The sequence below is a fragment of the Hypanus sabinus genome, chromosome 6 (assembly GCF_030144855.1).
Source record: "Hypanus sabinus isolate sHypSab1 chromosome 6, sHypSab1.hap1, whole genome shotgun sequence".
NCBI lineage: Eukaryota > Metazoa > Chordata > Chondrichthyes > Myliobatiformes > Dasyatidae > Hypanus > Hypanus sabinus.
The window spans coordinates 175,358,941-175,385,109 of record NC_082711.1 but is presented as its reverse complement, the minus strand read 5'-3'; the positions used below and the strand labels follow the sequence as shown (position 1 = coordinate 175,385,109).

Sequence of the window (26,169 nt, the reverse complement as noted above, 5' to 3'; positions counted from 1 at the left end):
AAACTGAAGGCAATTGTGAATATTCAGCAGGCTACTTGCAGAAATTTAAGAAAAGGCACAACATTAAATTTTTAAAGTGTCTGATCATGAAAATCTAGCACTAGAACAAGTTTACAATGCTGATTGTTTTTAATCTTAAAAGAACTAAAGTACAAATACAGTGTATGGTAACTTTTTAATCAAAACACGCCATCATAAGTGGAGGCTGAAAATTTACCATTATTTGTTGTTCAACAGCTGATTCTGATAATACTTCTCCTGATGCTACTGTGCTGCTTTTGTTATTCTGCACGCAGTATATTTTCATTAAATTAATGGTATGTAATATTTTTTACTGTTAAGTACATGTGTGATAAACAAGTGTACGTCAAAGACTGCTCACTGATGGCACATAAAATCAGGGGTTGGAAATTATGGCAATGTCATTCTATCTCATTATAGGTTCTAAAATCCCCCTAAAAATCTGAAATCCAAGCATTTCAGATACAGGGTACTCAAACAGATTAATCAATCACACCTTCCATCACTTTCTTTTATTGCCCCATTTAACCTCCAGTTAACAGTGGGTTTAAATCATGGACAACCTTGCAAATAAATGCCCAAGTCACATTTTGGCATTACAGAAATGAAGAAAACAAAATAGGTCGACTGTAGATTCCATAAGAAATTTAGGAAGTGCTGAAAATATTCAGAGGGTTACGCAGTGAGAAAAAGTGTTGAAATTTCAGGCTGATGTCCTTTCATCAGAATTTAACTTGCAGAAGTTCATTAACCCAACTTGTTAATTTTGCCTCCCCTCAGACATGCTGCTTGATCATGTCATTTTGGAATTTCAAATTTGCAGTTTTGTTTTTCAGATCATTAGAGGTTTATAAAAAAAAAGCCATTCACGTTCTTTATCCGAAACTTATTTTTACAAAGGCCCACATTTGATTGCATTGTACAATTAACTACAGCAAAACTAAATATTTCCATGATATCAATTTTGGAATTGAGATAAAATTAACTTCAGTGCTTTACTTGTCTGATTCAATTCTATTGGATTTGGCCTCAGCAATGCTTGCTGCAAAATAAATATAATCCAATGAAGTCACAGTTTAAAAACAGTGCTGACAGAAGTTGATGCAAATAATACTAAATATATTTTTTAAAACAAAAATTGAGACACACTCATTAGGAGATGCAAGGTTATAGAGCAAATGTTAAATAACGCTAAGATTAACATATCAAACTCTGAAATGGTTGGTCTACAGAAGCAGAAGACCATGAAAATACACACCACAGGCACTTTATTTGTAATAAGTCCCACATAACAAATCTTAATCTTTACAGCTTTAAAGATTGTAAGATCATTCACCTATAACCTCTAAGTAGTTTTCCCATCACCCCACCCTCCACAAATCCTACTTGATCAACCCATTTTGGCAACAATCAATTTCAGATTTTCAGCAAGTGCAACTGCATTCATTTTGTTCTCTCCAACATTGCTTGTCCCTTCCCACACAATTTAATAATTTCTCTACTTAAATCCAGTAACTCTTCAGAAGCAAAACTGTTTGCAGATGTTACTCAACTTGAGTATGTCCTTGAACAGTAAATTTTGACATTAATTAATGTAATGCATATTTGCTATAAATTTCACCTTCCCCATTCAAATACATATTTTTTCTGTTCTTCATAATGAAACTATACTTAGATTCGATAAAGTTGAAAATCAGGTTTGGTTATTAACCTTAAACAGTCTCTCATCAATATGGAAACCAACTAGCAGTTCAGACTCACTAAGTGACTCACCACCTGACTTTCCAAAGCCCTTCAACCATCCCGTACACAATGTAATATTCTCCATTAAGCCCAGTCCAAAAATAAACTTAAAAAATTCATTTGCTTTACCACTGTGATTGGAACATGAGCCCCATGTTCAACAAAACTGCTCCTGCAGAACACTACCTTAAATTTTTTTTTGTTGAAAACTCCCTTCTATATCCTTTGAACTACTAAATTCAATCATTTTCAATCTTATACTATACTATTCCGTCTGGGAAAAGGCTGTAGTCTAGTGTAGCTTTCTCTGTTTTTTTTAATTACGTAGTTCAGTCTAGTTTTTTGTACTGTGTCATGTAACACCATGGTTCTGAAAAACGTTGTCTCATTTTTACTATACACTGTACCAGCAGTTATGGTCGAAATGACAATAAAAGTTGACTTGACTTGACTTGAAAAACTTTAGTCTTAGAACAGTTAAGAAAGATGGGAACTATTGTTATCTTGTAGACCATTAGTCTTACCAAACCAAAGGTCTGCAAGGCAACTATAGTTCCCACCTTCCTGTATCCTTCCAAGATATGGACTACCTATATGAGCCACCTCAAAATTTACTAAATATGGTCTCCACAAAATTCTTCGAATCCACCAAAAGAATAAGCAAAGAAATGTCAGAACCTCTCTCAAACCAGCATCCAATTACACTTTATCTGCAGGCCATGTTATTCACATGCCCAGCAATACGCTGTGAAACATATAATTTGAAGACATCAGTCAGCAAGTGGAATAGTACACAAGGCCTCCTTGGGGGAAGAAAATGCATCATTCTCACCAACTCAAGAACCCCCAAGTCACAAATGTGAAGGAGCACTTCAGATTTTCTGAGCAATCTGAAGTCCATAGCTACAGCTGTGAAGGTCCCTGCTGCACCTGATGACCCTGTGATCTGTCTCAAGAGGGAGACGTTAGACTGTCTTTCAAGAGAGTGAACCCTCACACAAGGTAGGTGGTCCCGATGGAGTACCTGGTAAGGCTCTGAAAACCTGTGTCAACCAACTAGCGGGAATATTCTAGGACATTTTCAACCTCTCACTCCTATGGGCAGAAGTCCCCACTTGCTTCAAAAAGGTAACAATTATACCAGTGCCCAAGAAGAATACTGTGGGCTGCCTTAATGACTATTGACCAGTAGCACTCACATCAACAGTGATGAAATGCTTTGAGGTTGGTTATGACTAGACTGAACTCCTGCCTCAGCAAGGACCTGGACCAGCAAGGCCTATCGTCACAATAAGTCAACTGCAGACGCAATCTCAATGGCTCTCCACACAGCCTTAGACCAGCTAGACAACACTAACACCTACATCAGGATGCTGTTCATCGACTATAGCTCAGCATTTGATACCATCATTCCCACAATCCTGATTGAGAAGTTCAGAACCTGGGCCTCTGTACCTCCCTCTGCAATTGGATCCTCGACTTCCTAACCAGAAGACCACAGTCTGGGCGGACTGGTAATAACATATCCTCTTCACTGACGATTAACACTGGCACACCTTAGGGGTGTGTGCTTAGCCCACTTCTCTACTCTCTGTATACACAAGACTGCGTGGCCAGACATAGCTCAAATACCATCTACAAATTTGCTGACGATACAACCATTGCTCGTAGAATCTCAGTTGGTGACAAGAGGACATACAGGAGTGAGATATGCCAACTAGTGGAATGATGCCGCAGCAACAACCTGGTACTCAATGTCAGTAAGATGAAAGAGCTGATTGTGGACTTCAGGAAGGGCAAGACAAAGAAACACATACCAATCCTCAGAGGGATCAGAAGTGGAGAGAGTGAGCAGCTTCAAATTCCTCAGGTGTCAAGATCTCCCAGGATCTAACCTGGTCCCAATATATCGATGTAGTCATAAAGAAGGCAAGACAGTGGCTATACTTTATTAGGAGTTTGAAGAGATTTGACATGTCAACAAATACACCGAAAACCTTCTATAGTTGTACCATGTAGAGCATTCTGACAGGCTGCATCACTGTCTGGTATGGAGAGGCTACTGCACAAGACCGAAAGAAGCTGCAGAAGGTTGTAAATCTAGTCAGCTCCATCTTGGGCACTACCCTACAAAGTACCCAGGACATCTTTAGGGAACAGTGTCTCAGAAAGGCAGCGTCCATTATTAAGGACCTCCAGCACGTAGGGCATGTCCTTTTCTCACTGTTACCATTAGGTCGATGACACTGAAGCTGGAAGGCACACACTCAGCGATTCAGGAACAGCTTCTTCCCCTCTGCCATCCAATTCCTAAATGGACACTGAAGTTTTGGACACTACCTCACTTTTTTTAAATATACAGTATTTCTGTTTTTGCATTTTTAAAAATTATTCAATATACATAATTAGTTTATTTATTATGTTTTAATTTATATTATATTTCTCTCTCTCTGCTAGATTATGTATTGCATTGAACTGCTACTGCTAAGTTAACAAATTTCACATCACATGCCGGTGATAATAAACCTGATTCTGAAGCACACAAGACCTGTGTAAATATACCCTCCACTCCATCCATTGAAGGCCTTAATCATCTCAGAAGCCATAAAAGAATGGAAGTCAAACTGAATCCTAACTACCCACACAATATCATCTACAAATCATTATACTCACCCAGGCCATGAAAGTACCAGATAATGGCTATCTAGTAAGTCTAACCACTTACCCTCGATACTCAAAAGCATTTCAATTACACAAATCCCAATATCAACATCCAGAGAGTTACCACTGACGAGAAATTGCAAAAGCTATGGACAGACTGATGGAGTGAAGCCTTGGGTATGATTACATTCCTGCAGATATGGCCCGTCTCATTACCCATTTACTCACTGCAGTTACTTCTCTTGGCTACTCTAACAAGCATCTCTCAAACCTGTGATTACTACCACCAAGGAGAACAAGTAGGTATACAAGGCCACCACCCTGAATGGGAAATACATCACTAATTGTACATTATCGCTGGGTACAAATCCTGGGTCTCCATACCCAACAGCAGTGAAACTATCTTTCTTTACCAGTCTTTAAGAAGGGAGGACGGCAAGAGAAATTATATGTCAGTTAGCCTAACCTCAGTGGTTGGGAAAGTGTTAGAGTCTATCATCAAGGATGAGGTTTCGAGGTACTAACAGACTAATGACAAGTCAAAATCAGTATGGTTTCTTTAAAGGGAAACCTTGCCTGACAAATCTGTTAATTCTTTGAGGAAGTATCAAGCAAGATAGACAAAGGAGGGGCAGTGGATGTCATTTACTTGGATTTTCAGAAGGCGTTTGATAAGGTGCCACACAAGGCTGCTTAAGAAGATAAAATCCTATGGCGTTACAGAAAAGATACCAGCATGGATAGCGGAATGGCTGACAAGCATGACACAGCAAATGGGAACAAAAGGAGCCTTTTCTGGTTGGCTACCAGTAACTAGTGGTGTTCCTCAGGGGTCAGTATTGGGACCGCTGCTTTTCACATTGTGTTGTCAATGATTTAGATAACGGAATTGATGGCTTTGGGGCAACATTTGTGGATCATACGAAGATAGGTGGAGGGGAAGGTAGAGCTAAGGAAGCAATGCGATTGCAGAAGGACTTTAGACAAATTGGAAGATTAGCAAAAAAGTGGCAGATGTAATACAGTGTTAGGAAATGCATGATAATGCATTTTGGTAAAAGGAACAATAGTGCAGATTATCAAAATGGGGAGAAAGTTCAAACATCAGAGGTGCAGAGGGGCTTAGGAGTGCTCGTGCAAGACTCCCAGAAGGTTAATTTACAGGTTGAGTCTGTGGTAAAGAAGGCAAATGCAATATTGCCATTTGTTCCAAGGGGAATAGAATATAAAAACAAGGAGATAATGCTGAAGCTTTTTAAAGACACGAGTCAGGCTGCACTTGAAGTATTGTCAACAGTTTTGGAAGAATGCAGGGGGATCTCATTGAAACCTACCGAATGTTGAAAGGGCTATTTTGGGTAGATGTGGACAGGGTGTTTCCTATAGTTGGAGTATCCAGAACTAGAGAGCACAGTCTCAAAATACTCAAATTCAGCAAATGTGGGACTATCAGCTACAAGAGCACCAACTAACAACAAATGGTACCCAGAGCTCATCGTCGTCAGATGTGACCTGCTGGATTTCTAATTCTCTGCAAATCAACTGCAGGTCAGCCATTTATTAACATTCATTTTGTTAAATAATTTGAAAAGTCAAAATGAATACACCGGTTGTCATGGGCTTTATAAAAAGTCAAAGAGAGTGTGTCCTCACAAAATCTGTGCCTTCTCCAAACAGAAGCCATGGATAAACCATGAGATCCACAATCTACTGAAAGTCAGATCAGAGGCATTCAGGTCTGACGACCAAGATACAAAAGGTCCAGGTATGATCTCCAGAAAGCCAACTCACATTTGAAGTGGCAATTCTGGACCAAAGCCGAATCACTGAATGATGTCCAACGGCTGGGGCAGGACTTGAATGCTATTATTTCTTACAAAGTGAAACCAATTAACATGGGTGACAAGTCTATGCTCCCAGATGAGCTCAATGACTTCTATACTCACTTTGACCATGGAAGAACCTTCAAACTCCCACAGCCTCCAATGACCCTGTAACTTCAGCTCTGAAGTCAACATGAGAGAATCCTTCAGGAGGGTGAACCCACAGAAAGCATCCAACCCAGATGGGGTACCTGGCCAAGTACTAAAAAGTTGTGCTGATCAGCTGGCTAAAATGTTTACTGATATCTTTAACCTCTCACTTCAGCAGACTGACATATCCACCTGCTTCAATCATACTAGTGTCCAAGAAGAACACGGTAATCTGCCTCAATGACTACCATCCAGCAGCAATTACATCCACAATGATGAAGTGTCTCATGAGGTTGGTGATAAAACACATCAATTCCTGCCTGAAAAGTGAGTTGGATCCACTCCATTTTGCCTACAGGCACAACAGGTCCACAACAAGTGCATTTTCATTGGCTCTTCACTCAACCCTGGATCATCTGGCCAGCAAAGATGCATACATCAGAAAATCCCTTCATTAACTAAAGCTCAGCATCCAATTATATTATACCCTCAAAATCAATAAGCTTCAAGACCTTGGCCTCAATAGCCCCTTGTGCAACTGGATCCTCAATTTTCTCAATTGCAGACCATAGTCAGTTTGGAGTGGCAACATCTCTTCCACTATCTCCACTAGCACAAGTACAATACAATACTGACTGCCTTAACCCCCACTCTATAGTTGCTTTACAATTAGGACTGCAATGCTAAGTATAGCTCCAATGCCAAAGTTAAGTTTGCTGATGACACCATTGTTGTTGGCAGAATCAAAGGTAGTGATAAAACAGCATATAGGAGGGAGACTGAGGGAGGGCCACAACAATCAACGAGTACTCAATGTCAACAAAACCAAGTAAAGTAGCTAATCGTCTCCTCTTCCTGAAATCAATAGAGGTCCACGAGCCAGCAAAGAAATCAAAGCAACGTCTCTACCTTGACAAACTTCCACGGATGTGTGGTGGAGAGTATACTAACTGGTTGCATCACGGCCTGGTATGGAAACATCAATACCCTTTAACATAAAATCCTATGAGAAGTAGAGAATGTTGCACAGTCCATCACATGGAGAGCCCTCCCCACACTGAGCACATCTACATAGAGCAATGTCACACGGAAGTAGCATCCATCAAGGACCCCAAGTCCCTGCTCCCTTCTCCCTGGTGCTATTATGAAGGTGGAGCCTCAGGAACCACACTAACAGATTCAGGGAAGTTATTACCCCTCAACCATCAGGCTCTTGAATCAAAGGGGATAACTTCACTCAACTTCACTTGCCCCAACACTGAACTGTTCCCACAAGCTATGGACTCACTTTCAAATAAAAACTTCATCTCATTCTTGATATTTATTGCTTATTTTTTTTTTCTTCTTTCTTTCTTTCTGTAGTTGCAGAGTTTGTTGTCTTTTACACCCAACAGGTTGTTGGTTACAATCTTTCATTGATTCTGGAACGCAGCAGGCCAGATAGCATCTACAGGACGTACAGCCGACGTTTCAGGCCGAGACCCTTTGTCAGGACTAACTGAAAGAAGACCTGACGAAGGGTCTCAGCCCAAAACGTCATCTGTACTTCTCCCTATAGATGCTGCCTGGCCTGCTGCGTTCCACCAGCATTTTGTGTGTTGCTTGAATTTCCAGCATCTGCAGATTTCCTCCTGTTTTCATTGACTCTATTGTGCTTCTTGGATTTACTGTGTATGCACACAAGAAAATGAATCTCAGGGTTGTATATGGCGACATCTATGTAAATTTATAATAAAATTTATTCTGAACTTTGAATATGCCTAAAAGTAGCAGTACAGGTGGAAAGGCGGCGAAGGTTAGATGGGATGCTTGCCTTCACTGGCTATGGCATACTTTACAAGAGCTGGGATTTCATTTTAAGAGTTTCATAAAACATCAGGCCACACCTGATGTAACATGTACAGTTTAAGTTGCCACACCATTTAAAAGAAAAATGAATGCACCGGATGGTGCAGAGAAGATTCACCAGAAAAATTCCTTGGATCCAAGTATTTCAGTTAAGGAGAGACTCCTACAGAGAAAGCAAACCCAGCTGATCCAGAGGACCTGCTAGGAGGTATAGAAAATTAAGAGGGGATAGACATGGAAGGTAGAAAAAAAATCTTTATTCCTTGGTGCAAGTCTCTTAAGCCATGAAGACACAGGTTTAAAGTGAGAGAGATGTTTAGAAAGGATATTTTAACCCCTCAGGCTACAGACCTAATATGAATAAATGGGATTGGTGTTTCTGTGCTGTACAACTCAAAGGCCCTATAACCACAACTCTAAAACCTTGCAAAATTTTGACCTCATCTTTGCATTGGAGCAACAAAACCAAAATCTGGTTCCTGTAGTTTTTAAAGATCACTGAATTTTTTTGCAGTATATTTAAACACTTGCACTTTGAAATACATCAAAATGTGTTTTTTTTAAAAAAACACCAGTTTTCCTTTAAAAAGTGCCACAAAAAGTGGCGGTAAAACAAAGGGCTAATGAGTAAAGTTTCAGATAATGGCACTCAATTATCTTGACACTAATGAAAAGAGAAGGGAGAAGAATGTGCTTGAGAACTAACTCACTGGAATGAAGCAATTGCAATCTCTGAACTGTTGCAGAAAGCTACACTAAAGAACAAAGTTGTAGTGGTGTAATTATTTTAGAGGCCATTGTTGGATTAGACCACATTAATTTACAACCTTAGAGTCCTTTAAGACAGTGAGAAACAAACTGGCCAAGTTATCTTATGACATTTCACCACTTGTTACTGAACAGCCACCTATTTTGGGAAAATATTTATGACTGACTTCAATAGACAGTTTTTCATTTCTGCTTCATCCTCTATCCCATACCTTACCCAGTCATTTGCTGAGTGCGGCCATGTAAGCAACTGTATACCTCAATGTAGCAACCGCGTTATACAGCCCAAGAGAACTGCAGCCTTGATCAAGGTGTCAGATCATAAAAATTATATTTTAAAAAGTCACAATCAGCTCCACTTTCACTCTCACCTTTGAGTTCATGATGAATGAGATCAGCAAAATTTGGAACTTCGCCCCACCAGAAAATCCAAAGCTCCCTGTGGCCAGGTGTCATATCCCTTCGCCAGACACAAAGTACATTAGCCTTCAAGCAACGGCTGAAACTGCAAAGAATAGCATCATCTTCAGCCACTGGGATGACGAGCGGTGTTCCAACAGGACCTTGCCACGAATAACGGCGCCATTTAATCCCAGGTAGGTCAGCCTAGAGAGACACAATTGCATCAAAGTCATTTGTGCTATAATAAAAACAAACTTTCAAAGTGGCAAGTTATTTGATATGAAGCTAGGACAACAGGAATTTAATTCAAATCTCTAGTTAAAGATCTATGCTTTAGTAGTGCTCAACTCCTCACCAGCAAGACCAAAGAAAAACATTTTTCCACATTCAGCCATTAATCCATCAGTCATAAGTGATCCAGGACAATACTAAAATGTCTTCAATGTGAAAGCATATAGATAAACCAAATTCCTGTGCCCTACTGCACATAATCAATGTAAACAACACACACAAAATGCTGGTGGAACACAGCAGGCCAAGCAGCATCTATAGGGAGAAGCGCTGTCGACGTTTCGGGCCGAGACCCTTCGTCAGGACTAACTGAAAGGAAAGACAGTAAGAGATTTGAAAGTAGGAGGGGGAGGGGGAAATTGGGAAATGATAAAAGACCGGAGGGGGTGAGGCGAAGGCGACTGGCAAAAGGGATACAGAGCTACAGAAGGGAAAGAATCATAGGACAGGAGGCCCAAGAAGAAAGAAAGGGGGAGGGGAGCACCAGAGGGAGATGGAGAACAGGCAGAGTGATGGGCAGAAAGAGAGGAAAAGGATGGGTTAAAAGCCAAATATATCAGTTGGCATGAACACTGACTTCTCTAACTTCCGTTAATGCCCCTCCTCCCCTTCTTACCCCATCCCTGATATATTTAGCTTTTCTCCACCCTCCTTTCCCTTCTCTACCTCTATATCCCTTTTGCCAATCACCCTTCTGGCTCTCAGCTTCACCCCACCCCCTCCGATCTTCTCCTATCATTTCGCAAATTCCCCCTCGCCCTCCTACTTTCAGATCTCTTACTATCTTTCCTTTCAGTTAGTCCTGACGAAGGGTCTCGACCCAAAACGTCAACAGTGCTTCCTCCTATAGATGCTGCCTGACCTGCTGTGTTCCACCAGCATTTTGTGTGTGTTGCTTGAATTTCCAGCATCTGCAGATTACCTCGTGTTTGCCTAATCAATGTAAAACCTGGTTTGGCCTCCTGTGTGACAACAAATTGACATATCAAAGTAGTCACTAAACTAAGCAATTACAGCAGACATATTATACCCACCTTCCCCAAGATTCAATGATCAAAAAGAAGCCATTATTGAATGCCTTACTAACTGCAAAATGCCTTCAACAGGTTACTAGTGAATCTCCCATTCTACTGGAACTTTAATGTAGAGCAATTAAAATAGTAAAAGGAAATAAGAAGTTAGTCAATAAACTGCAATTATTAAAAATATTAACTACCGTAATGTGATACCAGGGCACCTAATCTGATTAAAGACAAACTACAAAGTGACAAAGCAGATGTTGACTATGGTGGACTGGTAACCTACATCAAGAAAAACAGAAACAAGCAGAGACTAATAACTGAATTAATTTATAATTAAGTAATATGTACCTCCATTATGGGAAAAAACAGGAGAAGTGTTTCAGTCATGGTTAGAATTAAAGACAGTATGAGACCAAAGGAAAGGGTCTAACATTGCCAATAAAAACAGAAAGCTTGAGTACTGATAAAATGTCAGAATCAAAGGAGGATTATGATATTGATAAAGGGAAAACAGAATGAGAGGTTAGTGAGAAACAGACTAACATCTTCAGATACATTAAAATGTGATTACCTTACAGCTGAAGAACAGAGAAATTAAACAAACCACAGAAACTTCCCAGAAATTGTAAAGTACTACACCTTTAGAATAAAATAAGCTCAAAGAAATGAGCTTTAGTTAAGAAAGGTAATACTCATACAATAAATCCATAAGACCTGATGTCTGACTTCACAAAGATAACAGGAGTGGCAGCAGATGCACTGACAATCAGCTTCCAAAATTCCAAAAATCATGGAACAACTTCCAATGGATAAAATAGTAAGAAATGTAACCTTACAATTTAAAAGGAGAGGAAAAAAAATAGGGACTATAGTCCAGTGCAGTTGACACAAGTAGGTTCTGGTAGTTTCATTGCAGTTATTAAAGAAGTGGTAAACAGGGCACTCGGAGTCAAATGATTTATGATAAGGGACACAACTTTGGACAAGTCCATTGGAATTTTGAGGTGCAACTTGTAAGACAACTAATGTACTGAATTTGGATCTTCTGAAAGCCCTTGATTTATGCCATTCAACAGATAACCAAGCAATTTTAAAAAGTCATGGCTTTCACTTTTCACATGATACCGTCTAAGCCCATGTGTGTCCAGAGTTTTTCTGAATATCCACCTCTTGGTCGCTTTGCTGTCCGTGATACGAGACAGACAGTGGCTGTTGGTGTTATCAAGTTACTAAGAAAGATATTGCCACAAAAATCACCAAGGCTGCCGCTAAAGTATTAAACAAGAAGTGAATATTACCACTGGCTACCAAGATCCAGCAAACCTTGAGACTTGTACCAAAATGTTTATTCATTACCAGCCAAATATGTATATTAATAAGGGACTGGATATTGACTAAGATGCATCGAAAGAAATTCAGAAGGAAAGGATAAGGAATGTTGGATTCTAAATGTAGATTCCAAAGTTAGCAGTGTAATTGCAAATGTCCTTTCACTAATTAGAAGCTGTTTTGGTTGTGTAATGATTTAAAACTAATAAATATTCAAAACCAAAAAAAAAGTCATGGCTTTGAGTATTGAGAGTAATATGCTGATGTAGGCTGACTGATTAAGCATAAACTGGTTATTTTTGGGCTGGAGGCAATGGGTGTCATAGGGATTGGTTCTGGTTTAATCTTTATCAGTGACTTGGAAGAGGGAATCAAGATGTACTATATACAATACAGGTCTGCTGATGATAAAGCCACAAGGCAGTGTGCACTATATGCAGAGCAAAAAGGACTTTAGGTAAACACTAAACAGAAACCCCAAGTGCCTGAATGATTTGACAAATTGTTTTAAAATAGATTCTGTATTCCGTAGATAAAGAGTTTCCTTCATGGAATTATGAAATTTAGTACAAGCAAAGGGACATGGCAAATGGAATATAATTAAAGAAAACCACCAAGCCATCCATTTTAGTTAAAGAGCAGATTTTTTTTTAATGCCAAGATATTAAATGGCATTGGTGTACAGAGGAATCAGGGTGCCCTTGTACACAAATCACGAAGTTAATATACAGCTTCAACCAGTAGTTGAAAAGGGTGTATTAACCACTATTGCAAGCGACATGAAGTATAAGAATAGAGACATGTTGCTCCAATTACAAGGGATTCTGGCAAGATCACATCTGGAATAGAATGCACAGGGCTGGTCTCCATACCCAAGAAAAGATCTGTGATAGAGGGAGTGCAGGGAGGGTTCGCCAGACTACTTTCTAGTAGAAAGTACTCTACCCTAGTAGAGTGGCTTTGCTTTATTAGGAGAGATCAAGCAGACTAGGCCTATACTCAAGATTCAGAATCAATCAAGAATCAAGACTGTTTAATGCCATTCTCTGTATACAAGTGTAAAGGTGAAAAAATAATTGTTACTGTGTCCAATGCAGCGCTAAAAAAGGTAAAGAACACAATACAAAAAACACAATAAATATAGATACACAAGATTACTTACATACATAGATTGATTTTATGTCCATAAAGTGACACAAGGCACAAGAGTGTCTGTACATGAGGAGTCTGACAGGCAATAATAATGTCATGCAACACAAAATGCTAGAGGAACTCAGGACACGTAGCATCTATGGAAAAGAGTACAGTCGACGTTTCAGGCTGAGACCCTTCATGCAGATTTTCTCTTGTTAATAATAAAGTTGTGGTGGGATGGGTCAGTGGGTAGAGGTGTTAAGTCGGCCTTACTGCATAGGGAAAGTAACTGTTGTGGAGTCCGGTGGTCCTGGAGTGGATGCTATGTAGTCTCCTTCCTGATGGGAGTGAGACAATCAGTAAATGAGCAGGGTGCTTACTGGCACTATTCCAGCAGCTTTCTATATACATCCCTTTGATGTGGGGGGGGGGGGGGGGAGAGAGAGGAGGGGTATGCTGGTGCCAGTGATGCGTTGGGTAGTTCTGACTACTCATTGTAGAACCTTCCTGTCTGCTGCAATGCAGTTTCCATACCAAGCAGTGATGCAGCCTTTTAGGATGTTCTCTACTGCACAAGTATGGATGTGCACCATCCAGCTCTCTTCAGCATCCTCAGAAAGAGAGGCATTTGTGAGCTTTCCAGACTGCGTAGGATGTGTTCTATAACCATGGGAGGTTATGCAAGATGTACACTCCAGGAGTTTGAAACTGCTTGCAATTTCCACTGCTGTGGCACCAATGTAAAGGGCGGTGTGAGTGGTGCAAGTCTTCCAGAAGTCAATAACCTTCTTTATCCTGTTTATATTAAAATAGAGGTTATTTGCCTGGCACCAAGTCTCTAGCTCTTCCACCTCCTCTCTGTAGGCCATCTGTGTTGGTGATGAGCCCCACTTGTTGTGTCATCGGCAAACTTGACAGTGTGATTATTCAGGTGTTTGCCTGTGCAGTCACATGTGAGGAATGAGTGGCAAACTCATTGAGACGTAAAAAATTCTTAAGGGGCTCAATAAGCGTAGATATAGAGCTGTCACTTTTTTGGTTGAGGCATTTAGAATGAAAAACAGTCTCAAAATAAGGGGCCAGCCATCTAAGCTAAATGAAGAAATTTATTCTACCAGACGCCATGAATCTTTGTAATTTACTACTCAAGACTGTTACAGAGGTTAATCATTAAATGTATTCAGGTCAGAGCAGTGATATTTTTTTTAAATAGGAGACAATAAGGGAATCAAGGTTGTTCCTGGTACAGGAAAGCAGCACTGAAAATAAAAATATTAGCCATAACTTCGATGAATGGGCAAGTGCCAAATAGCTTACACCTTTTGCTTTTGAAAAGATCATGAACATGCAGGTTCAAGTAATGCAATACTAAATTCAATACACAGAAAATTGTCTTCAAGTATAATTTGATCCTTGCTCCATTAACTAGGAACTAAACTGCTTTCAAGACTTCAAAAGTCAGAACTGATTGACTCAACTGAAACCAGTTGATTCAACAGTAAATCAATTACAATATTTTTAATACAAGTGAATACACTTCCATCCAATATATGTTTAATAAATGTACACAATTCCACAAAGACAACTCTTTATATCTATTGAATACATTTTTAAACAATTTGTCAAATCATGCAGGCAAATGCAGTTTCTGTTCAGTGTTCAGATTAGCAACTGGTTAGCTTTATTTCCAACTGTGGCTTTTCAAGCTCCACAACAAAAGTGACAAATTAGACACCCAATTAGAAGTTATATCCATAAGACATTAAAAGAATTATGGCCCCAGTCTCTTTAGGTTAATTTAGTTCTAATTACAGACATATCATGCAATTCACTTACCACAGCCCTATTTTCCTCCACACCCCCTTTTAAGAAAAAAATTCAATTAACACAAGTCTAAAGCAGAACTTCTTTCCATCCAACACACACAAAATGCTGGTGGAATGCAGCAGGCCAGGCAGCATCTATAGGGAGAAGCGCTGTTGACATTTCGAGCCTTCGTCAGGACGAAGGGTCTCAGTCCGAAACGACGACTGCGCTTCTCCCTATAGATGCCGCCTGGCCTGCTGCATTCCACCAGCATTTTGTGTGTGTTGCTTGAATTTCCAGTATCTGCAGATTTCCTTGTGTTCTTCTTTCCATCCCAAATGTTTATAGTATATTTTTAAAAATTCTATTACAGCTCCAGATTCCTCAACTGTGTAAGCAACATGCAAGTGAAAATATACTTTACAGAAAAATTAGCTAAAGAAAATATTAATTAGTACTGAAACACAACTCTGAAAGTTGCAATACATCTCAGGCAATTGAGTTGAAAGTGGAAAAATTTCAGATTATCTCAAGGATTCTGCTTCTAACGTTATAAAACTGGAAGGCAACTAGTGCTTAAAGACAAACTAACATGGTCTTTCATCAAAGCTTAAATCAGACATTTTTAGTTTTTAATTTTATTTCATCTTCCTAATACCACTTGACTCTATGCATGAGTTTCCTCAAGTTTCCAACATTTATATTTTGCTCAAGCTTATTCTATTAACCTATTAAAATAGCAGAAAATTCAGAGTTTATTGTAATAGTCACTTCTGCAGTAATACTTTTACTACAGATAGACATCTGTGGCAAGTAAATCAGCAGGTTTAATACTAACTTCTCTAACTGCTTTGGAATGCATTTGTACAGCCAAAAAAGCACAGCAGAGAACTCTATGTCTGTGTACAACTAAACTGGAATGCTGGGCTGATATTCAACCACAGGGTGCTGTGCCAGACTATATTATGAATGACTTTACACTCTGGTCAAAATCCAGAACTATATAAAGAAAATTATGTGCACTTGCCTCTAAACAAAGCTTCAGATAAAGTTTGAAAACAGTAAGTTACTTTTAAAATGTTTTGTATTGCAAGTCAACACATTAAAGACCACAGTATTTTAGTTACAAGTTCCTGTCTGAAGGCTGTTTACTCAATGAATCTAACTACTGTTATGTTTTTCTGTGTTTTATGGGCAGATCACTTTTCAAATTTATGAATGTAGACCAAATATGTTTTTCGTTGAACACAGTGTTTGAAAACAAAATACTCCTGGAAGGAATCAATGAAAAGATGAACTGTAGTGGGTGGAGTATTTTTTAAATAAATTGCTCCACTTATTAGATTACATTTATGTAACTCGGTTGCAGGCAGTGTGACAAATACATTGTCATTTATCTGTCTAAGCCAAGTACTAATCCTACAGATTAAACTGAATACCGATAAAAAGAAACGTTCTCCAACATAAAATTTTGTATCCAAAATGAGTGGCCATGAGAAAATCTCTAGCCAGTTTTTTAAAAAGACTAAAGCATCAGGCCAATTCAAAGCATAGATCATATTTATTTGTTTTCTCCCCCCCCCCCCCCCACAATCTCCCAAAATCTCCACAATCTTCAAAAATACTTAATTTGTTCAAGTGTAATCATCATGGTGAAGCAGGGAAACAGTCAACTGGCACAAAGTCTCAAAATAGCAACACAATTAAGGGAATCTTGTAGCAATGGTAATGGAGGATACATTCACTACATAATACATGCACTGCATCAAAAACCAAACAGTTCACATTTCTCTGCTCTTCAAATTATAACATGGGATCTTTTACTGAAGAGCATATATGGGACATGTTTACTATTACACCCAAAGTTAGCACTTCCGCTGTTTACCTGTGTTGCACACTACATGCACAATGAATTACATTTTATTAACTTACTTGTAGGACTATTGTGTGTGATACATGTTTTGTGGGTGCACCCTGCTCCGGAGGAACACTGTTTTTCATTTGGTTGTATATGTATAGTCAGATGACAATAAACTTAAAGCTATACGTCAGAATGTACACATCAAAAATACTTTTCCAACTAGACCAGAGGCAAAAAAAAGCGCTAATCCAAACAAAGCCATGTTGATGTTTAAACTTTAATTCTTTTCAGAATAGGATTGAGTGTACTGAATCTGTGAAGTAGCCACCAAAATAGTGACCAATGGCAATAACTATCCAAGTACACATTCTGAAAATGTTTTTGAAATTGAAGAAAACTATTTTTCTTCCCCCGTTTACCTCATTCATCTCAATCAGGGTTCCTGTATAACTCTGGACAGCATTCCTCAAGCACATCTGCTCCACAATACAAGTCTGAACATCCATCATTTGGCAGGATAATGAAGCTAACTTTTTTTTTTCTCTGTAGAATTATTTCACAGCAAAACTGCCTAGACTATAAACATCAAATCTCATTGTAAAGCAAATTCACAGAAGATGCTGTCTTCCTCCAGGTCCCACCCCACCAGCTGCCACTCCAATATCTCTGTTCTCATCACTGTTGCATGAAAAGCAAAATGTCAGACACCTCATTCAAAACATCACTTTAGATCCTCTAGTCTATGTTTAAGGCAATGGTAAAAATAAAATTCAAGGCAGATCTCAGTTCCCTAGTCAACCTGAAAATTCACTATTGTAGGCACTGCACATAGATATACTTGAGCAAGCAATTGTTCAAAGAAAGTGTGTTATGGTCTAAAATGTCACCCAAAAAACACCAATAAAAAGTTACAGAAGCAGAGGCAGCAGAGAGAAAACCAGATAGATACAGAATTTAGGAGGCTAGATAGGATGGACAGTAAAAATCATTTTTTTGCCAGCTGGAGGTGTCCAATACAAGAGGGCATAGATTTAAAGGTCAGGGGTATGTAGCTTAAAAGCAACTTTTTTTCTTCTTACACAAAAGGGTAGCTGAAAGTCTGGAATGCACTGGCCAAAGAGGTGGTGAAGGCAGACACTCACGACATATACATCAAGTTATGTACTTGGATTGCCAAGGTACAGAAGGCTATGGACCTAATATTGATAAATGTGATTAACATAGATAGGAGCAACAGCATGAACACTGTCGTATAACGACTTGGATTTGGTTAGCCAAAGAGCCTGTTTCCACACTGTACAACTCTGCAATCAATTGCTGAGTTTAGCTGGAAAACATAGGGAAACACACCATACAATATTTTCCAAATGCTTGGATTCCTTCCCAAAAAACTTGACAATCTGCTTGCACACCATGCTCCAGCAATTTTGCTCCTTCCATGATATCTTAATACAGAATTTATTTGAAATGGAAAGTTCAGTCAAAAACAAAAACTGCTAGGGCAGAAACTCTCCCCATCAGTATTTCTTTAATTAATCTGGATACAAGAAGGTGAAGTGTTTTTCCTTGTTTGTTTTGATTTTTAAATACATCTTACAGAACCTTCAACTGAACTTTCATCACCATAGTCTGGTTTCAGCCAAGTCCCAAGAAAAGTATATACAGCCCCAGAATAACTGTGCCCATCTCAGCATAACAACAGCTGTTCTCCTAACTGTTCCTGAAATACCATTTCACACAGACTTAAAATTTGGATCTAAAAAAGTTAGCATGTGGCCCTAGAACGCTGTACATAGAGTGGCAAACCTAGCCAATGCTTGCAATTCTTCAGTTTCCTGCTCTGAGCCCTCATCTAATCAACACCATACTTCATGGGAAAACAAAAAAAAACACAATTATACATGCCCCACACATTTCCTAAGAGTCACGTTATTGAAAGTGAAATTCTCAGAAGACAATACAGATATCTGGCTCCTTTGGGCAAAGAATATTAAAACTAGAAAAATGTTTTTGAAAATGTCAAACAAATGCAAAGAACTGAAAATTCAAATTTAATTTTCTGACTTGTGAATACAAAGATCTACTGAATTTAGACATAATACTGAATTAATGCTGCTGTATTAATTTGTTCTACAAGTTACCATTATGGCATTTCAGTATATTACATTTTTTCTATTAATATTACTCAACTAGCTTTAAAAAGCAACAATACCTCACACTTCATGTCACTTACAGAAATGAAAATGAGACAAAAGGGAATGATAAAACACTGCCTTTCTAGGAATACAAACACAAACTTTATAAACACAGATAGTAGCTGATCAGTACAAATAAAAACGTCATCTATGTTAAACCATCTTTACCCAAATCATCAAATCATCCAAAATAACCAATTCATCTATTCTACTATTCCATCCAAAATCACTCAGCCATCTCTTCTTGCACTTCTGTGCAGAGTTTTGGGGCATTTTCAAAGTTGAAAGTGCTATCTAGATGCCAGCTCATTAAAATTGTTTGACTGCAGCAAAACAACTTAATTGCAGAATAAAAATAAGTTCACAAATGGAAAATTTTAGTATATGGTATTTCCTCCTTGCAATGCAATTTTATCAACCTGATTATACCACACAGCCAAATAGTGAGGGAAGTAATTATTTTAATTTGCAACTATTACTCCCTACAAGACAGCCAATCACCCAAGTTGGATGTGTTTCAGTACAACAGGGGACAAAAGAACAAACAGGTGCAATGCTAGTCTTTGGACACCCCCCAAAAACTAGCATCACCTCCAAAGAAAGCACTTCCTACAGTGTAAAAAATCCCATCTTCTGTTTAAATAGTTATTTGTCCTGTAGGAAACTACAGAACACAGATATCAAATGATGTGTTTTAATTCTTGGTAGATCCTAATACGTCTTGAGAAGAGAAAGCATGGAGGAGCAATAGAACATACAAAAGCTTATCCATGCAATTTTCTCCTTTCTGGTGCTGAAGTAAAGCTATTTATTCCAAATTCCAGCAAGCTCATCACGTTTTACAACTGAACAGAAAAATTCCTTCATTTTTTCTTCACCTTAAGCACAGCAATACATGATGCCTATTTATATTTCAAAAAAAATCTGTTAAAATACCTTGCGTTTAACTAAATTTGTTGCCAAAATCTGTCATTTTTATCCACATTGTATCCTCCTTGCATATAAGAGGCAATATCAACTCACCTCAGAACTATTCTTCACCTATAATATCAAAAACTATACAAAACAAGCGCAATACCATGAGATTTTGGGACTCTGACAATATTAAGCAAAATAAGTGGCCCTTATAGGGAGACTTAACCATTAAACCATGTATTACAGCACAGCTAGAGAAGATTCATTTGCTTCTGTCAAAGCTCTTCACTATTCAAATACAACAGAATTATATAACAAAACTTTTTCAGGCACAAGCCTCTGAAAGTAGGCTCATAACCCACTATAGAAACAAACAATCTCAACTAGCCCTCAAAGACATGCCGATCAAGTGCTGCATTGTGGGGAGGAACCATCTTTCATGTAAAAAAATTAAACAGAGGCCCCAGTGTAACTGCATGGAAAATATCCTACTGCACACTGAACAGGAGGAAGGGAGCTCTAGTATTAACAATACAACTTCAAACACCACCACCACAAACTAATCTGCTAGTCGTTCATCACATTTCAGCATTCATGGGATTTGCTACCTACAACAATCTACAGAAAAACATTTCCGACCATAGGCTCCCCACTCCTTCAAGAACCCACAACAAGACTGCAGGTTTCAATAATGTTAACACAGGCAGCCAGTCATCATAGTGTGGCGTCTCCATATTAATTAGCGAGTGCAAAACATTAAGGGCAATTCTGACAGGAAATGTAAAATTATGAATGTAATACACAAAGATCTACCTCTAAACAGGATATTGAAATCCAAGTAAAAACACCCATACACAAGTTAATTCCTGCTCCCTGCCAAATGAGGTCATCTTAAGCACTGAAGCAATCAAGATGATTACAAGTGACCTCAATGTTTCCAAAAAAATACATAAACTGACTTCCCATTGCACAATATGAACTCAATCACTATGGAAGTTGCATGCTGACAATACGCTAGCAAAAATGGAATTGTACTTAATTATCAACCTTAATTATCAAACGGCTTATGAATATTCCATTCCCAAGTTTCTAAGTGAAGGTGCTAGAGAAACTACCGGTATATACACAAGTTTCAACAGGTGCCATCACATTCAAAAAGGTATGGTGGAGTGTTGGAACTGAAAAGTTAGTACAAGTACATTAAGATGCAAGACTTCTTCCAAGGATAAACAAGAAACTGAATCATTAAAAACTCAAGTAACTTGAAACAAGAGAGACTATATTTGCACACAACATCCTAGTACAGATTGGACAAGATAAAGAGCTCTGCTTACAAGTCTGATGCAAAGGCTAGTCATCTTCTAAATTCTTTATTGACTCAGTACTTACTGTATTTGTTAAGGGGACAGTAGGAGTATTTTGTTATTTTAATCAAACTTAGGTTTCCTTTTAAAGGCAGGACAGTATCTACTCAGGTTAGATATCATGCTGTAGCTGAACTGATGACACCACCAGTGGGCAGCATGCTCATAAATCCAAAAGAGAGTCTCCCAAACTAAAAAATAAAGCAACTCAATCACTACGTCAATGGAGTGCTACCAACTGCAGGAACCCAAATTAACAGCGGCTATAGACTCCATTGACTAGGCTTCCTGAACTTGAGGCTTGAACTCAGCTTCCCCCATCTGAAAGCAATATTATAATCAAGCCATTCCAGGACATTTCATTAGTGACTTCACAGGACAGACCAAGAGCAGATCAGATTTGCTTGTCTGAGAATCTTATGTATATGGATTTATTAATAGAAAGCACTCCTCCAAAACTCCCCCTCTTAGGAACATAATATTGGGAGAAAACAGAAAAATTATCAAGCACAATTACATCTTTTATTGAAACTATGGAATGAAACTGAAGTACCATTACTGGTATAGGTTAATTACTGAAAAATTAACGTTGCAAAACAAGTATAGTTTAATAGAATGGAGAACAAATACTTAACATTGCCTAAGAACTTGCAACCAAAGCCTCAATGTAATGCTAACAGTGCAATAGTGGTGCAGTTATAACACTAGGAAAGACAAACTTAAACAGCAAAAATGAACTTGGCAGGAGGAATCGGGGCAATAGGCATGGCACACTTTTGATCGCCTTCTGTTACATGAAGTTAGGTTTAGACTCAACTTCCCATGACCCAGGAGATGAATTAAATGCCAGTGTTTTAGTGACATGCAGAAGAAAGGCAACTCTGGAAAAGACCACAAAGCAACTGTCATTCATGAAGTCAACTCTAGCAAGAGCCATAGAATCAAAGATCCAAATACTGCAGAAGGAAATCATTCAGCCCAGAGTCTGTAACAGAAGGGCCATTAGATAAAAAAAATTCATTGAAAGAGTACTATACAAACATAAATCATGTTGAACCTCTTCTACATAACTAATCTACATCAAGTAATATTACTATTATTAAAACATGACAATTAGGAAAATGTTTTCAGTAAATTAAAGAGTGGATTTTCAGTATTCAAAGAGTTTGCCAGGATTTTGCTGCAAGCCAATATTAAAAAAGCAAAGTTCCTGTATACAATAAGGATCACAAATTAATGTCAACTTTGGGGGGCAAAAATGAAATGTTCTCTTGTTTTCATGGGTAGGTGGGGCGAAGAGGAGAGTGGGTGAGAATAAAACTGGAGGAAAAAAACAATTAATTGCACTTACTTCATCTGATCACATATGCCACCAGACACCAACAAAAACTACAAGTCATGAAGTCTGCAGCTCAGATTATTCATGTTATCTCAGAGAGGAGAAATCAAAGCATTAGAAGTCCCTCAATGGATCTAAGATCAGTGGGGGAGGGGGAGCCACGTAAAAGTAGGGAAACAGTCATTTTAAAATTAATCCGATTTCCCTTTACTTGGTGACTTGCTACATTTACAGTTTGAAATGTGGAACAGTGGGAAGCAATTTTTTATTCTCATGTTCCACAACTCACCCACATTTTACTCTCTTAAAAAAAAACATTAAATGGTGACACATTCGACTGTAATGAGAGTAACTAATCATTTTTAGAAGACAGCTGGGCAGCCATATTAGGGTTTCCAAAAAAGCTTCTCAAAAAGTGTTAAAGATTATTTAAGACTCCCATAGGACCAACAAACTCCTAAACTTTCCATTCCACCATCCTTTGCCTTAAATTCAATGTTCATAAAAGCAAACATATTTTGTCAGCTCAGAGGAATGCAAAGGCCACATTTGTTCGACAGCTATCAACAACTCTGCTTTCAAAATAACTAATTATCTAAATGTTAATTCACACACACAATGTATTTCTGCTGCCTTGCTCAAAAGGGAAAATGGTGCCCGAATCATGTCTTCCACTCAATAAATTTAGAAATACAATTTAAGTGACCTTTGACAACTTTCCCTCACTGCGAATGAAAGACTTTCCATTCCAGAGTTTTTTTTAAGTTATATGCCCAGTGAAACACGTCTTACATTGCATTTAAACTCTTAAAACCCTTGAATCTCCCTCTTCGGTCGATTGAAATTTTCACTTTGAAACTGGCTGCTTATCTATATATTTTTGCTTTTCTCGGGGGGTTTTCAAAAACACTTCCCTTTCACGATGCAGTTATTCTATTCGCCTCCAGAGTGAACGACGACGGAGGGGGTGGAAATGTGAGAGAAAGAAGAAATAAAGCATAAAGAGGCTGCATTCTACATGTAGCTCTTTACTATAATCAGTCGTCTTTTAAAAATACACTTAAATCGCCTGAGATAAAATGACAGCCTCGGAGCCTATCGCAGTTTTGATGTTGTTAAGCAATATTTTACCAACTCTTGCTCCGGCTGTTAAAATACCTTCTCCCAGTTAAAGTGAAAGGGTAACAAATGATTAAAACATTTTTATAAAAGTATAAACCAGATACCATTTACAAGTTTAAAAGGCGATCTTCATTTCAAACTAGTACCTGACAAGGGGTAGAGTCAAATTTGTTTTTTTAATAAATGAGTGCGGTTACAAATTTAATATTTACTCGGCCGAAAATATCTAAAAATTACAAAGTAAGAAAAGAAATACTTTTTCCCTTGTCAGATATAGAGGAATTTTCACTTCAAGACATCTGCAAGTTAAAAAGGGGGGGGGAGAAGAGGGAAGTATTTGTGGAAAGAAGTGACTGCTTTTAAATTTAAAAGAAGGGTGGTTTGTATTTTCCCCCCTCTTGTCCATTTAGAAATGTGTATTTTGAATTAGGTTACAGGTATTTTTACAACACCCCCCTCCCCTTCCACTACGCCTGAGTGAAGGCCGCGGTTGGAAAATGGCTGCGCGACGGCCGCTTCAATCACTCACCAGAGAGAAGAGGTTCGAGTAGCAATCCTCCAAACTCGCCCCGTTCGCCACCCAGCAGCCGGACGAACTCATCATCACGATCCCTGCATCGTCCAAGCAGCTCTAACGCGCACTTCGAAAGGAAATACATACACAGGGGGAAAAAATAAAAGTCGTCCCCTCGAGAAAATTCCCTCAAATTATTTTCTCCACATGAAATCCGAGGTGTTTTATTCCTTTTTTCCACGCCTCCTTTCTTTTCCTCCCTTTCTCCTCTCAGAGAGGGGAACGAGGTGAAGGCATCTGTCTTCTGTCTCCTCTCTTGCCTTCTTTCCCTCCCTCCCCCCGCTTGCCTCTCTCACTCGCTTTCTCGCTCACTCACTCACTAGCTCTCTCTCTCTCACTCACTAGCTCTCGCGCTCGCTCGCTCTCTCTCTCTCTCTCTCGGAGACTCAGGTTTGTGTGCAATCCCTTCCTTTAATGGGAGCCTCAGTCCCAGACTTAATGGCGGAGGCCCGTCACGTGACTGGTCCGGCGACCGCACTTCCCCGCGCGGCCGCTTGGGGCGTGCTGGAGCGCAAATCAAATTACAACACTTCCCTCCTGGGCCACTTGGGGCGCTGAGGAGGCCAGCCATATACCCTACAGCCCAAAGAGGGTGTCCACAGGTTTAGATTATTTCCATCCTATCGCATATTTTAATTCAAATACTTAGTAAATGATCACATTTCCTCCTTTTCAATTTCAAATGGTATGTGTTTCTCAATCTCCTTTTGTTTCAAAAAGTGTATCTGTGTTTTATCTTTCCCTACACACAACTTGTCACACTAAACCCTCCTGTATATCAATAGCTTTGAAAAATTTCTGGAGTAACAAGATGTATTCATACCAGTTATTTCTAACTTGAGAACAGCGGACACAAGGAAAGTAGGGAAACAAAGCAAATCAGATAATGTTTTTTTAAAAAAAAAAGATTACTCCCAAGTATGGGTGATGCATCAGATCTACAACTGTTTATGCATTTTTTTAAATAAAATGTTTTTTTCCCTCAGACCTCAAAATTAGCTCGCTTGCAGTCTGGCATTAATTATTTTCACCAACCTTTCTGACTCAAGTGTTTTCAAAAATCTTGTACATTCCACTCTATAGATTGTCTCCTTTTATAGTAAATTTTAAATGCAATGAAAACAATTCAGATATTTTCTACTATATCTACTATAAGGCTGCAGACTCTCACAGCTACCTGGACTATTCCTCTTCCCACCCTGTCTCTTGCAAAAATGCTATCCCCTTCTCACAATTCCTCCGTCTCCACCGCATCTGCTCTCAGGATGAGGCTTTTCTTTCCAGGACGAAGGAGATGTCTTCCTTTTTTAAACAAAGGGACTTCCCTTCGTCCACCATCAACTCTGCTCTCAAACGCATCTCTCCCATTTCCCGCACATCTGCCCCTCACCCCATCCACCCGCCACCCCACTTGGGATAGGGTTCCCCTTCTCCTTACCTACCACCCCACCAGCCTCCAGGTCCAACATATAATTCTCCATAACTTCCGCCACCTCCAACGGGATCCCAGTACCAAACACATTTTTCCCTCCCCCCTCTTTCTGCTTTTCGCAGGGATCGCTCCCTACGCGACTCCCTTGTCCACTCATCCCCCCCACCCCTTCCCACCGATCTCCCTCCTGGAACTTATCCTTGTAAACGGAACAAGTGCTATACCTGCCCTTACACTTCCTCCCTCACCACCATTCAGGGCCCCAGACAGTCCTTCCAGGTGAGGCGACACTTCACCTGTGAGTCGGCTGGTGTGGTATACTGCATCCGGTGTGGCCTTTTATATATTGGTGAGACCCGACACAGACTG

The 26,169-nt window shown here is 39.1% G+C and overlaps 1 protein-coding gene across 2 annotated transcripts in view; it reads right to left on the bottom strand.

Annotated features, from left to right (window-relative positions):
* med13a (mediator complex subunit 13a) overlaps positions 1-24,814 on the bottom strand; it is a 192,705-nt gene extending 167,891 nt beyond the window's left edge. For both annotated transcript variants that reach the window (XM_059973634.1, XM_059973636.1), the window contains exons 1-2: positions 24,324-24,814; positions 9,386-9,620 (exon numbers count right to left, since the gene is read on the bottom strand). In XM_059973634.1, the coding sequence (XP_059829617.1) occupies positions 9,386-9,620; positions 24,324-24,398 (310 nt within the window). In that variant the 5' untranslated portion in view covers positions 24,399-24,814. The remainder of the gene's footprint in view (positions 1-9,385; positions 9,621-24,323) is intronic.
* Positions 24,815-26,169: the final 1,355 nt, after the last annotated feature.